This window comes from Rhinopithecus roxellana, chromosome 15 (genome assembly GCF_007565055.1).
Source record: "Rhinopithecus roxellana isolate Shanxi Qingling chromosome 15, ASM756505v1, whole genome shotgun sequence".
NCBI lineage: Eukaryota > Metazoa > Chordata > Mammalia > Primates > Cercopithecidae > Rhinopithecus > Rhinopithecus roxellana.
Window position 1 is genome coordinate 8,716,619 of NC_044563.1, and position 20,546 is coordinate 8,737,164.

At 50.3% G+C, this 20,546-nt stretch overlaps 1 protein-coding gene across 1 annotated transcript; it reads left to right on the forward strand.

Annotated features, from left to right (window-relative positions):
• The first annotated feature begins 9,565 nt into the window (after positions 1 to 9,565).
• Positions 9,566 to 19,519, forward strand: LOC104677990 (pepsin A-1). The gene is made up of 9 exons (XM_010383163.2): positions 9,566 to 9,684; positions 10,159 to 10,321; positions 12,590 to 12,707; positions 13,598 to 13,716; positions 14,393 to 14,592; positions 16,527 to 16,643; positions 17,748 to 17,892; positions 17,994 to 18,092; positions 19,204 to 19,519. Exons 1-9 carry the CDS (start codon positions 9,629 to 9,631, stop codon positions 19,351 to 19,353), a joined length of 1,167 nt encoding a protein of 388 aa, XP_010381465.1. The 5' UTR covers positions 9,566 to 9,628; the 3' UTR covers positions 19,354 to 19,519.
• Positions 19,520 to 20,546: the final 1,027 nt, after the last annotated feature.

Consider the following 20,546-nt stretch of genomic DNA (forward strand, 5'->3'; position numbering starts at 1 on the left):
CGAAACAAGTTTTGTGGAGCTGCTTCTCTTTGCTGGTCTTTTTCCTTCACATCACTGGGGTTAGAACACCAGGGCAGGGACCAAAATGACCACATCCACTTGGATGGCACCCAACATAGTGACCCCAGCAGCCGACACATCATGGTAGAGCCAGGAAGACAGAGGGCTGCAGGGGACTGTGCTGGAAACATCATAAAAACACCTGGGGACCAAAAATGCTGGGCTCATTGTCTTCTCATAGAAGGGACACTGAGACCTGAGATCATGCCATTGTACTCCAGCCTGCGCGACACAGAGAGACTCCATCTCAACAAAAAAAAAAAAAAAATGAAAGAAAAAATAGGGCACTGAAGCTCTTAGTTATGGGAGTCAACTTCCTACTTCTCCCAAGCCAATAAGAGATCATGACAAGGCTGGGCGCAATGGCTCACGCCTGTAATCGCAGCATTTTGGGAGCCTGAGACCGACACATCACCTGAGGTCAGGAGTTTGAGACCAGCCTGGCCAACATGGTGAAACCCTGTCTCTACTCAAAATGCAAAAAGGAGCTGGGCGTGGTGGTGCGTGCCTGTAATCCCAGCTACTCGGGAGGCTGAGGCAGGAGGATTCCTTGAACCTGGAAGGTGGAGGTTGCAGTGAGCTGAGATCGCACCATTGAACTCTAGCCTGTGTGACAGAGTGAGACTACAGCAAAAAAAAAAAAAAAAAGAGGGAGAGAGATCATGAGGAAAAGAAAGCAATCAGGAGAGACAGGAGAGGTGGACACTAATGGCGATGTCCCTAAGTAACAGGACAGGGCAGTGTTATCTGCAAGACATGGACAGGAGAAGTGGAAGAAGCTGACACCCCACAATCTTCCAGGATGCCCCTGTGATTCGCTGGCTGACCAGGACTAACAGTCAATCTCCCCCAAGGTCCCAGGCACAAGACCCTGAACACGTCTGTTTCCCGGTCTGTAACCAAACAGAATGGTGTTCCACTTCCCTGAGCAGAGGCTGTGAGACAGAGAATTAAGCACGCTCAGTAGCATATATGCCCTAGAAAGGTAAAGAGGAAATGGAGCAGTTTCTCAGACTGAGCTTGGTAGCAAAACATACAATGGAAAACACAGTTTCAAAATAGTATAGAACATGCTACTTTCTAGGCCCTTCCCCAGGGTTCACCAGCTACAGTTCCCAATCAAAGGCTCTGACAAGTCCGGCTGCAAAGTGATCTTTTCATTTTAATTCAGTTGAGCTTGATCTCAGACTCTCTCTTGCTAGGAAGTCTATTACAGCCCTGGGCCTCTCAGCATGCACGCTCCAAAATTCCCATAGCTCCTGCTTCTGGTGACAGCCAACCCAGGCTGTCTGCTGAAGACATTGCCAGAGGCCGGAGCTGGGCTCTAGGCACACCGGGGGTGAGCTCCAACACCCAGTCTCCCCAGGGTCACTCTCACCCTCCCAAGCCCATTTTCCACAGCTGAATAAATTTTATGAAACATACATTTCATCTCATCCCTTCCTTACTTAAAACTCTTCATGCCTTCTTGCCATTGCCTTTGGAACAAAACAGCAAATCTTTGGCATAGTTCCAGGTCCTGTGTGCTCCTTTCCCTCCAAACCTTCCCTGCCTCACTCTGATCCCACTGCCCTGAGCTCCCTCCACCCCGGCTCCCACGGCCACAATAGCCCAAGTGCTTTCCCACCTCCAGACTTTGCACATGCTGTTCCCTTTGCCTGGGTTGCTTTTCCCTCTTTCTTGACTTGCTAACACCTAGCATCTGCAGATGTGGCTTAAATGTCACTTCCCAGCCAGGTGCAGTGGCTCACACATATAATCCCAGCACTTTGGGAGGCCGAGGTGGGCAGATGAACTGAGGTCAGGAATTTGAGACCAGCCTGGCCAACATGGTGAAACCCTGTCTCTACTAAAAAAAATACAAAAAATTAGCTGGGCGTGGTGGCAGACACCTCTAATCCCAGCTACTCGGGAGGCTGAGGCAGGAGAACCACTTGAATCCAGGAGGCGGAGGTTGCAGTGAGCTGAGATCACGCCATTGTATACCAGCCTGGGCAACAAGAGTGAAACTCCACCTCAAAAAAAAAAGTCACTTCCCTGTCAAAGTGATTAGCTCTCCCTGACCACTCCCCCATAGAGCCTGGGCCTACCTTATCCCTCATGGTACTTGGCACGACTTGTAACCATGCATTTAAGGGTTTAACATTCACAAGGGCAGGGATGGTTATTGTATTTAGGGTTGAAGCCCAAGCAGCAAGAGCAGGGCTTGGCACATAGTAGGTGGTCCCTAAATTGTTGCTGAACGAGTGATTAGCGATGACGTTTTAAAAGGAAACAACTCAGATCGGATGAGAGTATGAGATGTGGAGAGGGTTTGACGAAGGCCACGTGAATGACAACAGGTGGGTCAGCTCCCACCCCCACCAACATTCCATCCTCCTCACATTTTGTCATGGGATAAGCAGGTGGATTTCTCAAGTTTCTGGGAAAGAATTTCACCGTGTCCTGGTTCCTTTGCTGGATTTGTTTTTCTGACATTTCCCAGGTACCTACTTTGAAGCTAGGCAGTGTGCTAGGCTCCAGGGATACGGACAGGCCTTCCTGGATGCTATCTGTTCTCCTGCACCTGGCCCCATCCTTCCTTCCTCCCCCATCTCAACCCCAGCAGCTGCAGCTCAGCCTCTCTCTCCCAGCACCTCTTGCATTCCCACCCTGGGATTCCTGAACCCAGCCAGCATCTAAACAGCTTCCTCATCAGACAGATCATTTGACCAGAAAGCCCTGCGCCAACATATCCGAAGGGATCCTCCCTATGTTCTTGCACAGGAGACGATGAATTCACAAGCCTTTGCTGCAGTCTCAGGCCTCTGCTTCATGCATCTTCCTCTAAGGGCCTTGGGGTCTAAGCACAGCTCCTTCCGTCCTTTTCATTCACACTCGTCCAGGAGTGTTATTTTAATCTCACAGGTCTCCTTCCCCATTCATCCTCACCTGTCCCAAATGATCACTCCGACACATTACTGGTGGGAGTGTAAATTGGCACCACCCTAAGGAGCATGATGTGGCTGTTTCTATCAAAACTAAAAAAGCGTATGCTGGCCAGGCTCAGTGGCTCATGCCTGTAATCCCAGCACTTTGGGAGGCTGAGACAGGTGAATCACCTGAGATGAGGACTTTGAGACCAGCCAGGCCAACATGGTGAAACCTCATCTCTACTAAAAATACAAAATTAGTCGGGCGTGGTGACACATGTCTGTAATTCCCAGCTACTTGGGAGGCTGAGACAGGAGAATCTCCTGAACCCGGGTGGCGGAGGTTACAGTGAGCCGAGATGGCGCCATTTCACTTCAGCCTGGGCAACAGAGCGAGATTCTCTCTCCAAAAAAAACCAAGGAATGATCAGTGTTCATGATGATAAATATGCTAATTACTCTGATCTGATCACTAAACATTATATGGATGGAAACATCCCTATGTACCCATAAATATGGACAATAATTACATGTCAATTAAAAAGAAAAGAGCCAGGCACAGTAGCTCATGGTGTAATCCCAGTACTTGGGAAGGCCAAGGCAGGAGGACTGCTTGAGGCCAAGAGTTCAAGACCAGCCTGAGCAACATAGCAAGACTTCATTTCCATTGTTTTTAATAAATAAATAAAAAGAAAAGAACGAAGATGTGTATTATAAGAGAACATTCATAGAGCGCTCTTCCTAAGAACCCCACACTGGAAGGCACCCAAATGCCTATGAAATGAAAAAGAGATAAGTAAAGGATTTATTGATGCAGTGGAATGATACACAGCAATGAACAGGACTGAGTAACAACTCCACACGATGCCATTCGTGGATGCCTCAACTTAACATGATTTTGAGCAAAGAAGCTCAATGCAAATAAAGTGCTTGTTATGTGGTACTGCTTATCAAGAGTACAAAAACAGGTGAAATGAATCTTTGCTGTTTGGATATTAGAGTAGTGATACACTTGGTTTGGCACTGGGATAGTGACTGGGAAGAGCCTGCAGTGGGGTCCGGGGGTACCTGACACGCTCTTTTGCTGGGTCTGGGTTGTGGTTACATGCGTGTGCTTGGTTTGTGAAAATTCATCAAGCTATTTTGTATGATATGCACCTTTCTGTGTGCATACAATATTTCAAGAAAGGTTTAAAAATGATAATGTAGATTTCTAAAAAATTACTTGCAAAATACAGGACCACAGTATTTCTTTTAAAAGCAGGTTCAGGTTGCAGATAAAGTAGCACAGCAGACGTGAGCTGAGCTCATCAAAACGGGTTGGTTGCAAAGCAACATGTGCCATATCTTGTGGTCCTATATTTGTAAGTAAACCAACATATTAATTTCCTGTGCTAACAGTGGTTAGCTCTGGGTAGTGGGGTTATAAGTCATTTCACAATTTTTATTTACCTATGAATAATCTACAATGATCATGTATTACTTCTATAGTTGAGCCAAAAATGTTATCATGAATTTAACTTTAAAAACCTGCTTGCATCTCTGGAGAAACAGCCCAGCTCTGGGACTGGGGAGTGGAAAACACACTGTTCTCTTTGGTGTTGGAAGATCGTGTCCCTGGGGTGAGACCTTGATTGAAAGCTGCTAGGGGACCAGCTGCCACAATGTCTATCAGACCAGCTCGATAACACTTATCCTGCTTAAGTGCTCCATCTCAGGCTTGCCATGATTGGGTTCCTTAGATCTCATTGCATTGCTTGATTTGATTCGTTCATGGAACATTTCTGAACACCTGGGCCCTTGGCAGGGATTACCTTGCATCAGAGACACTGCAACCAGTGCCTCTGAAAGCCAGGCACTACCATACTGAGGACCAGGCAGGGCTAATGGCAAAATAAACCTTGTTGTCTAATCTTTCTGCCGGGCCAGTCTGGTACAATGAGATGATGTGGCTTCCTTGCTGGCAGCCACGGATCAGCCCTGGCTGACAATCAGATCTCATGGGAGCATGTGATGGCAGAATCAGGATTCCCTTTTCCATCCCAAGGGTTCCTCTGGTAACGAGGGCTGAGTGAAATGGCTTCTCCAACTGCTCCTGGGATGGAGGCTGCAGCCATCATGGAATGTTCATGTCACACACTAACCCATGAAGAGAAACCGGGTGAATGTACATGGTCACACAGCCTGATCAGGGACCAGAGTCCCCTGAGACCCAGGTTCAGCTCCCACCTGTGTCATTACTTAAGTTATGTGAACCTGCACTGATCACTTAACCCCTCTGAGCTATGTCAGTTGGGAAAAAGTGGGGGTAATCGCATAATAATTCTTTTTTAAAATAATTCAAAACATTCAGAAAAGCACAAAGAGCCACAGAAATATAAGCACTGCTGTGTTGAGGGAGGTTTGCAGATGACCTGACCAACAAAGTCACCTTCCCCCTTTTCAGATCACTCACATTGCCTGAGCAGAAAACCACCTAGCAGAGTACTGAAAAGGTCTCAAAACACGGAAGAGCAAGAGGCAGCCAGGTGGATCTTTCTGGAGATTTCAACGAGGTTTCCAGTCCTGTTTTCTATTGCTGAAGACACTGATGACAACTTAACACACATTTAATGACTTACAACAACTCACATTGACTGACTATCTCACAGTTTCTGTGGCTCAGGAATCCAGGCTCCATTCAACTGAGGCCTCTGTCAGTCAGGGATGTCAGCCTGGTCTGTGGTCTCATCTGAGGCTCGACTGGAGAAGGATCTGCTTCCATGCTCACACGGTTGCTGGCAGGATTCAGTTACTTACAGATTGTCACAATGAAGGCCTGAGTTCCTTGCTGGCTGTTGGCTGGAGGCCACCCTTGGTTCCTTCCCCTTGGGTCTCTTTATAGGGTAGCTTTCTTTATCAGAGCCAACAAGGGGAAGAGTCTATACAGAGAGTGTGCTAGCAAGACACAAGCTACGAGCCTGTATAATGTAATCGCAGAAGCAACGTCCCATCTACTTTGCTGTATCCTGTTGGTTAGAAGCAAGTCCTGACTACACAAAAGGGGAGGGGATTACACAGGGGTGTGAACACCAGCAGCATGGATAATTGAGGACCATCCTAGATTCTCTCTGCCATACCCCTGAATTGGTGTCAGCAAGCATGCCAGCGTCCCTCAGGATGCTAAAATCTCTAATGTGGAGAAACAGTATCATCTTCACCAATTGGAGAGCTTCCTGTCAATGCGATCCAAATATCCATCCAGGTGGAAAGAAAGAGCCCCTTCCACACCGGCTTTCCCTTGAACGGATCACAAACCCGCCAAAGGCACGGCCTATTCCTACCATGCTCAGGCATGTACCCTCAGCAGCTAGAGCATCCCTGCACGGTACACAGCAAGTGCACAATCAGCCATTCGAATGAATGTGTTAAGGTGCTTGCATGTTTCTCCCTGGGGAATCTTCCTTCGGCTTCCCAAATATACTTCTCCTCTGCTCAAAATGCCCATGTGGGCCCAAGACAAGCTGTGCCCCCAAAATCAGCATCCATCCTTGGGCTCCAAACTCCCTCCCTTCCATCTGGTGGCAGCCTTCAGTGAGGGGATTCCATCTGGTGTCCCCAAAATTTAGGCAGGCATCATCAGGACCATCAAGTTCTTCATATGAGGTCTAGGATCAACCCATACTTAAGGAGATGGAGACTCCAAATACCCTGACTTGATCATTACTCTTTCTATGCATGTAACAGAATATCACAGGTACTCAAAAAATATGTAAAATATTATCTTTCCATAAAGAGAGAGAGGGCCAGGTGCACTGTGCTTCTCTGTAATCCCAGCACTTTGAGAGGCTAAGGCAGGTGGATCACTTGAGCCCAGAAGTTCAAAACCAGCCTGGACCACATAGTGAAGCCCTGTCTCTACAGAAAATGCAAAAGTTAGCTGGGTGTAGTGGCTCATGACTTTAGTCCCAGCTACTCGGAGCCTGAGGCCACAGGACTGATTAAGCGTGGGAGGTTGGGGCTGCAGTAAGCCATGACCATGCCACTACACTCCACCCTGAGTGACAGAATAAGACGCTGTCTCGAAAAAAAAAAAAAAAAAAAAAAAAAAAGAGAGAGAGAGCTAGAGAGAGGCTTGAGAGGGAGGAAAGAGAGAGGAGGAGAAGCAGGCACCAGAAGACATGAACGTGGGAAATACAAGGACTACTCATATTGGAGAGAGATTGACAGTTAAAAAAACAAACGAACAAACAAACAAACGAAAAAAAATGGGCCCAGGATTCACATTTAGGGCACAAACATGTCAACTAACAGGGGAGTCTGAAATGTCGATGTGTTTCCTACTAACCACCACTGTCCCTGAACTTTTATCCACACTGCCCACTTCTGAATAAAGATCTGAAGGCTCTAGGGGCAACTTGGAGATTTTATAGAACCTGTGGCTCTCATGGCTGGACAGTCTGAGGATGCCCCAGGGGATCTGATTTCAGAACAAGACCCTGAGACAGGGCTTCCTATCTACCTGGGGACCACCCCACTCCCCTGTCCTCCTCCCCAGTAATTTATGCATCAGAGTTTTCACTCTACTTTGTCCACTGAATAAAAGCTCACAAAGTGGAGGATCCATTGCGTTGGTAAGCTGTCTCTTTTTTGCTGTTGGTGTTGTTTGTTTGTTTGTTTGTTAGAGACGGAGTCTAGCTCTGTTGCAGACCTTCGTGCTGAGTGTCACAGCTCTTAAATGTGGCGTCCAGAGTTGTTCCCTCCTCCTGGTGGGTTCGTGGTCTCACTGGCTTCAGGAGTGAAGCCACAGACCTTCGCAGTGAGTGTTACAGCTCATGAAGGTAGTGCAGACCCAGAGAGTGAGCAGCAGCAAGATTTATTGCAAAGAGCGAAACAGCAAAGCCTCCACAGCCTGGAAGGGGATCTGAGCGGGTTGCCGCTGCTGGCTCGGGTGACCTGCTTTTATTCCCTTACTTGGCCCCACTCGTATCCTGCTGATTGGTGCATTTTACAGAGAGCGGATTGGTGCATTTACAATCCAAGAGCTAGATACAAAAGTTCTCCAACTCCCCACCCGATTAACTAGACACACAGTACTGACTGGAGCATTTGCAAACCTTTAGCCAGGCACAGAGTGCTGATTGGTGCATTTACAATCCTTTAGCTAGACACAAAAGTTCTCCAAGTCCCCACTCAACTCAGAAGACCAGCCGGTTTCACCTCTCACAACCTCTGCCTCCTGGGTTCAAGCGATTCTCCTGCCTCAGCTTCTCGAGTAGCTGGGATTACAGGCACCCACCACCATGCCCAGCTGACTTTTCTACTTTTAGTAGAGACAGGGTTTCGTTATGTTGGCCAGGCAGGTTTTGAACTCCTGACCTCTGGTGATTCACCTGCCGCAGCCTCCCAAAGTACTGGCATTATAAGCGTGAGCCACAGCACCCGGCTAAGTATCCTCCTTCTAAGTCACTCACCCACGAGTATGAATTCTTTGCCCAGATTACTTTGCTCCATTGTAGATGACTGCAGCCCAGTTGTAAGCCTGGAGCACCTGGAGAAATCAGATGCAGGTGGGTCTCAAAGGTGGAGAGGGTGGGAAGGGAGCAAAAGAAAGAGAAGGGGTGCAGAAAGGGAGGTTTCCAAAGAAATGCCTGGCCTGTCTCAAGTTTGCCTCCTCCAGGAAGGGAAGGCAGCATTCTCTCGGTGTTCTCTCCCTCCTCCCCCATGTACTGCGCACATCTCCTTCCCAGACTCAGCCCAGTTGCCATCAAAAGCAAGCCGGAAGTCCCATAGGCTAGTCACATGCCCAACAACCCAACACAATGACACTGAAGTGGGGAATTGTGTCCTGAGTCCCAAATGACCGACCCCCCAGTGTGCTGTGGATAAGCCGTGACCACAACCAGTACCACCGATCACTGAGTCGGGGAACTGCTCTGTAACAATCTCAGCTGCGTGCCCCACTGGGACAAATCAGGCCACCTGGGGCTCCTTCCCATCTGTCCAATGCTGTGTCAAACACACTTGTAACCAACTTTGTGGAAATGCTCCGCTTGTAAAGTTTCAACGTGGGACCTTGTCAATGCTAAAGAAATAAGCCTCTGACTGGGTGACAGAACAAAACTCCGTCAGAAAGAAAGAGCAAAGGTCCCTCAGAAAGAAAAAAGAAAGAAAGAGAGAGAAAGAAAGAAAGAGGGAGGGAGGGAGGGAGGGAGGGAGGGAGGGAGGAAGGAAGGAAGGAAGGAAGGAAGGAAGGAAGGAAGGAAGGAAGGAAGGAAGGAAGGAAGGAAGGAAGGGAAGGAAGGGAAGGAAGGGAAGGAAGGGAAGGAAGGGAAGGAAGGGAAGGAAGGGAAGGAAGGAGAAGGAAAAGAAAAGAAAAACTAAGCCTCCATGCCATTGCTCCTCTCTCTCCCTCCGGGTCCAGCCCCATGGCAACCCCCCAACCCCCACAATGGCACAAGGTTACAATGGAAAGTGCCTCAGCTGGAACAGTCTCAGAACTTGGCTCCGGGCAGTGACAATCTTATCAGGAGCTTTTCTGTTTGGGATCAGGGGAATGGTGACTTTCAGAAAACGATAAGGCAGAACCCAAGTTGTATATAAGGGGCAGCTCATGCTGCTGCTCTGCACCTTCCTCCCATCTTGCTTCTCCCTGGAGTTGGGATCCGGGAAGAACCATGAAGTGGCTGCTGCTGCTGGGTCTCGTGGCGCTCTCTGAGTGCATCATCTACAAGTGAGTCCGGGTGGCATGGGTGTGAAGACGGCGGCCTCCCACATCACCCTTCTTTCCTCCTGTGTCTTCCTTCTTCCCTGTTTTCTCTCTCTGTCTTCGGCTGTCTCCATCCCCCTTTTCTGCCTCTCTCTCCGTCAGCCCTGCAGACCTGGTTAAAACTTGGGCCCAGCCTGAGTCTTGTTCCCAGCTCCGGCCCTAGTCAACTTAACTTCTTTGCATTATTACACGGAAGTGGCAGGTCCTCCCTTCCTTCCATCTTCCTCTCTTAGACCAGCTGGTTAAGAGTCCAGCCTGGGTTGGGTGCAAGCTCCATCACTGGGCAGCTGAACTTCTTTCCATTATTGCGCAGAAGTGGGAGCCTCTCCCTTCCTTCCTTCTTCCTCTCTTAGACCAGTTTCCCTTCCCTTCTGGGGCTGCCACAGCACCCGGTGAGCAGAATCCTTGCCTAATTCCTCTTCCTCCTCCAAACCACAGGGTCCCCCTCGTCAGAAAGAAGTCCTTGAGGCGCAACCTGTCCGAGCATGGCCTGCTCAAGGACTTCCTGAAGAAGCACAACTTCAACCCAGCCAGGAAGTATTTCCCCCAGGGGGAGGCGCCCACCCTCATAGACGAACAGCCCCTGGAGAACTACCTGGATGTGAGTGTGTGGGCAAGCGGCGGGGCCGGCTCTGAGGACTTGGCCGGCAGGAAAGAGAGTTTCCCTGGGGTCTTGGAGGATGGGCTGGGGCTCTGAGGCTCCAGGCAGTGACCCAGGGTCTGCCCCCTAGGTGTCAGTGGCCCGGGGCAGGCAGGAAAGCTCACACTCAGAGCTGTTGCTTCTTGTTCATTCATTCATTCCTTCACTCGTTCATGCAACGTTTATTTCTTCTGAGCGCCTCGTCACATGTCAGGGCATATGCTGGGCTCAGGGGGAAGCAGCGGTGAGCAAAGTCATAGCCGAGGAGGGAAAGACAGTAATCAAGGAGTCCTGCAAACCAATGAAAAGAACAGGCAGCAGGAGGACTACAGAGTGAAGGTGTCACACTGCGAGAGTCTGCCACATGGGCAGGGACCCTCCCTGGAGCCATGCAGGAAGAACAGGAATTTCCAAGAGAAGAAGACAGAACTCCATACAGCCTGATCACTTGTGCCGAACCCTGTGCAGGCGGAAGCACAGGGTATCTGAAGGAGAGCCGAGAGGGAGGGAAGAAGGTGCTGCACACTGCGGCCCGAGGAGCCGAGGGGTGGACGGAGAGAGGCTCCATCCTAACTGCCACTGATTTATCTCAGACAGGGGGGTGACAAAATCAGATCCGAGTTTCAGAAAGATCACTCTGACTTTATTATTTGAGACCCGATTATAAACACCCTGCCTTCCCACAGATATCGTATGTCCCCTCTGTGCTTGGCACAGGGCAGAGGGCACAGAGCAGTCATGCCTGTGGTTCAGAGATTGGCCTCTGCCATCCAGCAGACCTGGTGCAAATGTGGGTTCTAGCGCCTCTAAGCCACAGGACCGTGGCCAAGACATTTAAATCCTCTGAGCCTGTTTCTTGGTCTGGAAAACAGAACCATTAATATCTACCAACAGAGGTTGTTGCCAGGAATTAACGCAATCATGTTTTCTGGAGTGCTTAGCATGGGGTCTGGCAGGCCCTTGGTAAGAGGCTTAGTTAGCGCATTTATTTAGTTAACAAATAGTTAACAAATATTGGCACCTCTTGTATGCCAGAGGCTATGCCAGTTGCCAAAACGATAGTGAATAAACAAAGTTCCTAGAGCTTATATTCTAAAGAGGGTGACAGATAAACAAGCATATAAGATAATTTCAGGTAATGATGAGGGCCATGACAAATTAATTAATTGGACTATGAGGAAAAAGAACATAGAGAGGGAGCAAAATTAGATAAAGTGGTCACAGAAGGACTGTTGGCAGAGGGGACATTTGACTAGAGACCTGAATGATTGATTTTTGAAAAAAGATTAGCCAAAGAAAGATCTAGAATAAACATTTTCCTAGCACAAGGAATAGCCAGTGCAAAGGCCCTGGGGCAGGAGGGACTGGTCATCCCCAAAGAACAGCAAGCAGACCAGTGTGGCGGGAACAGAGCCGGCAAGGAGGGAAAATACTGCCACTCAGAAGAAAAATACTGGTTTGTTGGCTGAGATGGGTGGATCACTTGAGGTGAGGAGTTCGAGACCAGCCTGGAAACATGGTGAAACGCCGTCACTACTACAAATACAAAAATTAGCCGAGCGTGATGGCACACACCTGTATCCCTGCTACTTGGCAGGCTGAGGCAGGAGAATCACTGGAACCCAGGAGGCGGAGGCTGCAGTGAGCTGAGATCATGCCACTGCACTCCAGCCTGGACCACTGAGCGCGACTTGCCTCAAAAAAAAAAAAAGAAGAAGAAGAAGAAAAAAAAAAATACTGGCAATGTCCTTTCTTGCAAACTACTGTACACATCTAGATGTAGAAATAAGAAAACCAGCCAGGCTTCCATCTTTAGGTGGCTTGCTTAGCTTCTGATAAACAATTTAAGGCACAAGCACTTAAGCTGTCACTTGCCCGGTACCAGAAGGTTCCACCCCCACCCTCTGAGAACATGTGCTGTAAGGATGGGAAGACTGTGACAGACGAGACAACCGCTGAAGAGGGAGCAGCAGATTGTTAGGTGCTTGTGGTGCTTAGGAGAGAGCAGAAGGTAAATTGGAGGAGCAATCAGGGAAGACTTCAAGGAGGAAGGGACGCCAGGGCTGGGCTTTGAAGGATGAAGGCAGTGGCTGGGAAGAGAAAGACAAGAACTGTGAGGAGGGAAGGAAAAGGTAGGGAGGCAGACCGAGGAGATGACCTAGAGAGAGCCCTTAGGGAGGCCCCGACAGAGACCCCGGTCTATGAACTGCCATGTCCCGGCCTCGGCAGACGGAGTACTTCGGCACTATCGGCATTGGAACCCCTGCCCAGGATTTCACCGTCGTCTTTGACACCGGATCCTCCAACCTGTGGGTGCCCTCAGTCTACTGCTCCAGTCTCGCCTGCAGTAAGTTCCCAGCCCGCCCCACCCCACTCTCGCTCGCCAGCACCAGCTGACCCTGGGGAACCCTGGACACCCGTGGGCTTCAGACAGCTCCCACCTCAAGTCTGCTGGAGCCACTCAACAGGCATTTATTGAGCACGTCCTATGTGCCAAGCACTGGGCGCAGGTGCTTCATGGGGTAAAGGGATGAGTGATATGATCCCTGCGGTCAAAGACTTTCCAGTCTGAGGGCAGAGAGAAGCTCTCCAAAATAACCACAGCCTGGGAGAGGAAGTGTAGGGGCCCAAAGCGAGACAGGGCCAAAGGGCTGTAGAATAGCCCACCAGGAAAGAGTCCAGTGTGAGGAAATGCCTCCAAAGCCTGGTTAGGACAGGCTAGAGGTGAGTGCTGAGCTCCTTTAAAAAAAAAAGAAAAATCATTGTTTGCTAATGAAAGAGAGCTTGTCTTTGGAAGTCATGAACAATGTGTGTTGCTGGTTTGTTCCTCTTCTAACGTTTTCACCTGAGTTTTAATTAAGATGAGGTGCCTGTGGCATCATCCACATAACGGAGCACTGGCCGGGGGCCGGGGGCGGGGGGGGGTGAAAGCGCTTGTGGGGGGTGAAAGCGCTCCTCACTGGGCCTCCACCAGCCTGCTCAGCTCAATGTTGGCCTGGGGAGTCTCCGGGAGGCCCTTGGGGTTGGCTGGAGACCTGCCATAAGTGAAGGGTCCCAGTAGTTCAATGAGACAGGAGAGAACTTGGGGTCTCTTGGGGTCCAAGGGTCTAGGGGGAAAGGTCACTGCTCACCTCCAGAGCCCTTCCTGGGGCCAGGGCACCCCATCCCAGGAAGACGTCCCAGCCCGTGACCTTCACCCAGCTCTCAGAGACTGATAATCACTGCTTGCCCTTGCAGCCAACCACAACCTCTTCAACCCTGAGGACTCCTCCACATACCAGTCCACCAGCGGGACACTCTCCATCACCTACGGCACCGGCAGCATGACAGGCATCCTCGGATACGACACTGTCAAGGTGGGCGCCTGCAGGCTGCCGCTGCATCCCACCATCAGGCACCCCCACAATAAGCTTATTCCAGCAAGATGAGTCTCAGTGATCACAAAAGTAACCTTATTGGGGGTGCGGATCAGGGAGAAGCAGCAGAGATGTCACAGATATTGCTAGCTTGGGTGGCAGTGAGTAAAAGGGTGGGCTACCGGGAGCCATAAGCCAGCCTCAGCTCCACCCAAACAGAATGTTATGGAAGGTGGGGAGAGTCAGTAAAGGCTCAATTCTATGCTAGCACCTCCTCTTCTTCCTCCTTCTCCCAACCTGCAGCCCCCCCACGTCCTCAAATCTCCACATGCCCTCTCTGCTACTTTTGGGGCATGGCAAGAGTCAAAGGCCCTGAATCGCCCGGGGTCTGCTTTGCAATTGTTCATCTGTAACACAAACACACAGTGAATCTGTTCTTCAGCAAAATCTCACACTGAGTCACAGACCGTGGCCATCTGCAGATCAGCTGCCATGGTTACCTCCAGCAGAGGAACGAGCATTCCAGGAGACAGTCCCTCTCCCCTCCTTCCGGGCTGATGCCCTGGAAGCCAAGTCCTGCATGGGATGAACCAGGGCAGCTGTAGGCCTGAGGCTGGCACCCAGAGCTCAGTGAACATGACCAGATGGTGAACATCATCTCGGTTCCCCCACCCAGGTTGGAGGCATCTCGGACACCAATCAGATCTTCGGCTTGAGCGAGAGCGAACCCGGCTCCTTCCTGTATTATGCTCCCTTCGACGGCATCCTGGGGCTGGCCTACCCCAGCATTTCCTCCTCCGGGGCCACACCCGTCTTTGACAACATCTGGGACCAGGGCCTGGTTTCTCAGGACCTCTTCTCTGTCTACCTGAGCGGGTAAGTTGGGTGTAGAGGGGCCTCCTCCCACCTCCCCTCCAGAGGTCACAGTGTTCTGGCCCAGCAGGAGCTGTCCAAGGCTGGCTGCGATGGAGAGGGTCTTGGGAAGCAAGGGATTTGGAAAGTCAATGTCTGAGGCTAGAGAAATGTGTCTTTGCAGAGTGATAGTGCCAAGTCTCCCTCTGACTGGCCATGTGCACTCCATCTTATTTTACCAGCGTCTTTGTCCCCTTGATGTGCACAACACAAATGTCATCAGCCATTTGCCCCTCAGTGCCAGTTCCCTCATCCTTGGCCCCCAAAGATGCCACTGAAAATGAATACACTTGGCCAGACGCAGTGGTTCATGCCTGTAATCCCAGCACTTTGGGTGTCTGAGACGGGAGGATCACCTCAAGTCAAGAGTTCAAGACCAGCCTGGCCAACATGGCAAAACCCTGTCTCTACTAAAAAATACAAAAATGAGCCAGGCATGGTGGCAGGCACCAGTACACCCAGCTACTTGGGAGGCTGAGGCAGGGAGAATCGCTTGAGCCTGGGAGGCGGAGGTTGCAGTGAGCCAAGATTGTGCCACTGCATTCCAGCCTGGGCAACAGAGTGAGACTCCATCTCAGAAAATAAATAAATAAAAAAATAAAGTGAATACACTTCAAACAGACCAAAATTCCATAACACAAAAATGAAAAGATTTGATCAAGATATATCATGGATGATGACATTTTTAAATCATGAAAGCAAGTTTCTTTTATGATTTAATAAAACCTAGGTTCCATTTGTGACCATGGGCTAATTCTAGGAATGAACAAAGAAATACATGAACAAACAAACAAATGAACAAAGAATAAATCAAATGTCAATTTGGGCTGAGTAGAGTGTTACGCAAGAATATCTGAGGGCATCATCCACTTTCTTAAGACACTCAACGTTCCTCTGACACTCACGTACGTCCTCCTCTTTTGAAAGGGATCGCCGTCATTCACTTGTTTCCTCGGTTGGTAACTACGTGTCTAGGTCCTCACTATATAGCATTGCACTGTGAGACGTTCACAGCAAGGGTGGGTGGGTTCAGTGAGGGGGTTGTGTTTTATACCTGGCCAGTTCTCCGATGACTAATTTCTTATTGCCATCTCCATTTGCTTCTGCATCTACCCTGAAGCTGCAGAGATTTAGAAAATGAATGTTGAAATAACAAGAACTCCTGCAATTTACAACAGGAAGGCTCTTTGTCATGTATTCCTCTTGGCCAGTTGATGTTCAAGGTGGCTCTGAAACATAATCTGCCTTTATGAGCACTTAAATATTTCACGTGGGGCCATTGTATCTCCCCAGCTAGATCTGAGTCTCTCAATCTGGGCATTATTAACATTTCAGACCAGCATAAGTCCTTGCCAGGGGCTGTCCTATGCATTGTAGGACGTTTGGCAGCATCCCCAGCCTCTAAGCATTAGATGTCAGTAGCATCCACTGCCCGCACCCAACCAATCCAAAATGTCTCCAGACATTCCCCTGGGGGCAAAACTGCTCCCAGCTAAGAACAAGTGATCTCCACCATCAAGTCCTTAAGAGCCGGCACTGTCACCCATTCACATCCCTGGGGTCCCCATGGCAACTAGAGTGAGTACCACGGTGGAAACCACACACTCAACCTAAAAGACCCGTGTTCTTCCAAACATAGTTCCACCACTTCCCCGCTGTGTGACCTTGGGCAGGTGGCCTCACCTCCCTCAGGCTCAGTGTCCTCATGGTAAGGGGAAATAACAGTGACAGTGTCCACTGCGTGGGCCCTGGCCTAAGAGGACAAGAAACCACATTTGTCACACCCCAGGACAGCCTGCCAAGTGCCCAGTCAAGGGAAGCTCTGAGGAGCCAACAGCAGATGTTCACACAAATGAACGAACAGAGAAATTCATGTCTTCTTCCCTCACTTTCCACAGCGATGACGAGAGTGGCAGCGTGGTGATATTTGGTGGCATTGACTCTTCTTACTACACTGGAAGTCTCAACTGGGTGCCTGTTTCTGTCGAGGGTTACTGGCAGATCTCCGTGGACAGGTGAGACTGCCACGGACGGGCAGCATCCAGGCCTGGGCCCCAGATCCCATGTCCTTATGGATTCACAGCTAACCAGCTTTCCAGAATCCCCCTGAGAACAGTTGACACAGGGGAACACACTCCAGGGGAAATGTGGAAGTTGGCCAAGCCAGAGAGACCCCTAGAAAGACACCTCCCTGGCGGAGGAGGGAAGAGCTGTCTGGGAAGCCGAGACTCTGCAAGGGTCAGATAGCCACTGTCCTCCTAGTCACGGAGGCAAGACAATCCACCAGCATCCCTGGGGAAAGCTGGGCGACCACCTGCCTGTGAACCAGCACATGCTCCTCCCACTCGAGGAAACGTGTCACTTTCAGTCTAGAAGTAGGGCAAAATGGCTGAGAAATTGTGTGAAGTCACTTTGTTCCACGCAGCCCTTCAGGGTCCCTCCGGTCTCCCTTGCAGCCTCATTCCACGCTGTTCTTCCCCAGCTAGCCTGCTACGGTGCTCAGTTGAGTGGGTTTTCTCAAGAGTGAACCATTTCCCAGGACAAAGACTTTCAGTACTAAAGCTGGGACCATCCCAGGCAAACCAGGACACATCGATCACCTCATGTCTGCCCAGCCAGGCTAGAATTTCACCAGTTCCTCCAACCCCTGCCAAAGCCCTTGGTCTCTGTCCCTCCCTGCATACTGTCCCCTGTTGATGTCCTCCTCTCTTCCACTGCCTGGCATCCCTGGGTGTCTGCTCCCCCGGCTGCTTCCTTCCACCGCCTCTCACCCTGGACCCTGTTTTCTTCCCTGCCGCACGCACGCCTGGCTTATCATCCTGCCCTTCTGCAACCATAACTTGTCTTGCCAGCTAGGCCGGGAACTCCCTGCAGCCTGGAACTGTGAGGCTGTCTGCTTTACGTTTGCGTTTCCCATGCCTGGCAGAGAGCAGGCACTTGCAAAATATTTGTTGCATAAATGAATGCAGGATGAATGAATGTGTGAACGAGAGGAACAGAAATTCACGCATTGGCCAATGGACGGGTGGGGAAGAAAGGTCTGGGGTCACCTCCTGGTTCCCCCTTGGAGTGATGTACCCCTGAGGGCTCAGGGACCTTCACTTGCTTCCTGCCCTCAGCATCACTATGAACGGAGAGACCATCGCCTGTGCTGAGGGCTGCCAGGCCATTGTTGACACCGGCACCTCTCTGCTGACGGGCCCAACCAGCCCCATTGCCAACATCCAGAGCGACATCGGAGCCAGTGAGAACTTACTCGGCGAGGTGAGTCCAGCCCCCACGGCTCTGTTCTACGCTCAAGTAGTGGGTGTGCCAGGCAGATGGGATGAAAACCCTGCTAACTTTTCTCACCTCACTCTTTCCAGATGGTCGTCAGCTGCTCAGCCATCAGCAGCCTGCCCGACATCATCTTCACCATCAACGGAGTCCAGTATCCTGTGCCACCCAGTGCCTACATCCTGCAGGTGAGGGGGCTCTGGAGCATCCACTAGAGGGGCCCACACGGAATGTGGCCACAGAGTCCCCTCTGCAGAGGGAAAGTGGGCTTCCACGAGCTGAAGCTGAGAGGCAGAGGCAGATGATCATCTGCCCTAGACAGCTCCAGAGAGAAGGAATAGATTAAAAACAAACGCAGGAATAAGAACTCGGATACAGCCCCCCAAGGGAACAAGTGAAACAAACGCTAATGGAGGGAAAAGAGGATTCTATCTGGACCCCTGGGTCCAAGTCCTGGGTCTGAATTACCAGCCCATTGATTCTGAGCAAGCCACAGCTCATCACAGCCTCAGTTTTTTCATCCAAAATGTAGACATGGCAGCTTTCCCCACCCTCAGAGTGCGGTTAGGTTACCCAAGTGAGACTGATCACATCAGAGCTACCAAGGGTTGGGCAAATGGAAATCCTCATTTCCATAGGCTGGGGCTTCCGACACTCCTACCATCTCTACCAAGTAGCCAATCTTAACTATACGAGCCACAGGAAAACTCCCTTCTATTATTATAACGTTAGGTGGGAAACTGATTTTGCCAGTGGACTGATGTTACTCAACAAGAAGCACGGATGCCTGGGCTCCCCCAGTGATTCTGATTACATTAGGAGAGAACAAGGTCTGAGCAATGGGATGGGGCTGCGGGGGTTCAAAGCTCCCCAGGTGACGTGCAGACAAGGTCACAGCCCAGTGATTTAGTGAGGCAAGAGGGTTAACAGCTCATCCAGTTTGCCCCTGGTCGGGATCACAATAATCATGAGAAAAGGCTGTATCAACAGGGTTTTCACACTCCTTCCTACCAGCTGAATTCTCCCCAAGCCCCTTAGCTCTGATGCTGATGTCAGGGTTCCTGTGCCTGCCAGAAACGCCAGATAATGTCCAGTAATGCGTAGAAACCAACCGTGCTGTGGACAGCTTCTACAGGCCGACTGCAGGCCAAGAACAGCCGAGTCCCTGGACACTGAGCCAGGAAGCTCCTCCTTGCACGTGCCTTGCAGCTGCACCAGGGTGCCCTGGATGTTTATCACCCAGCACCTGTCACTGCTGAATCGGTGTCTCAACTCCAATTTTATTCTCCTTTTCTCCAGAGTGAAGGCAGCTGCATCAGCGGCTTCGAGGGCATGGATGTCCCCACCGAATCTGGAGAGCTTTGGATCCTGGGTGATGTCTTCATCCGCCAGTACTTTACTGTCTTCGACAGGGCAAACAACCAGGTCGGCCTGGCTCCCGTGGCTTAAGCCCAAGTCTTTCCAGCCACCTCCCAGGAAGATCTGACCTCCGTCCTGTGCCCACTTTAGATGTATCTAATTCTCCTGACTCTTCTTCCCAGGGGAGTGTGGAGGTCTTGGCCCTGTTCCCTGTCTTACCAATAACGTAGAATAAAAACATAACCTACTGAAACAGGTTTTGTGGAGCTGCTTCTCTTTGCTGGTCTTTTTCCTTCACATCACTGGGGTTAGAACACCAGGGCAGGGATCAAAATGACCACATCCACTTGGATGGTACCCAACATAGTGACCCCAGCAGCCGACACATCATGGTAGAGCCAGGAAGACAGAGGACTGCAGGGGACTGTGCTGGAAACATCATAAAAAAGACCTGGGGACCAAAAATGCTGGGCTCATTGTCTTCTCATAGAAGGGACAGTGAGAGCTGAGATCATGCCATTGTACTCCAGCCTGCGCGACACAGAGAGACTCCATCTCAACAAAAAAAAAAAGAAGGAGAGAAAAAAAAGAAAAAATAGCACTGAAGCTCTTAGTTGAGGGAGTCAACTTCTTACTTCTCCCAAAACCAATAAAAAGATCATGACAAGGCTGGGCGCAGTGGCTCACAACAGTAATCCCAGCACTTTGGGAGGCTGAGACGGACATGTCACGAGTTTGAGACCAGCCTGGCCAACATGATGAAACCCCGTCTCTACTCAAAATGCAAAATTTAGCTGGGCCTGGTGGTGCGTGCCTGTAATCCCAGCTACTCGGGAGGCTGAGGCAGGAGAATCGCTTGAACCAGGAAGGTGGAGTTTGCAGTGAGCTGAGATCGCACCATTGAACTCTAGCCTGGGCAACAGAGTGAGACTGCAGCTCAAAAAAAAGAGAGAAAGATCATGAGGAAAAGAAAGCAATCAGGAGAGACAGGAGAGGTGGACACTAATGGCGATGTCCCTAAGTAGACAGGACAGGGCAGTGTTGTCTGCAAGACATGGACAGGAGAAGTGGAAGAAGCTGACACCCCACAATCTTCCAGGATGCCCCTGTGATTTGCTGGCTGACCAGGACTAACAGTCAATCTCCCCCAAGGTCCCAGGCACAAGACCCTGAACACATCTGTTTCCCGGTCTGTAACCAAACAGAATGGTGTTCCACTTCCCTGAGCAGAGGCTGTGAGACAGAGAATTAAGCACGCTCAGTAGCATATATGCCCTAGAAAG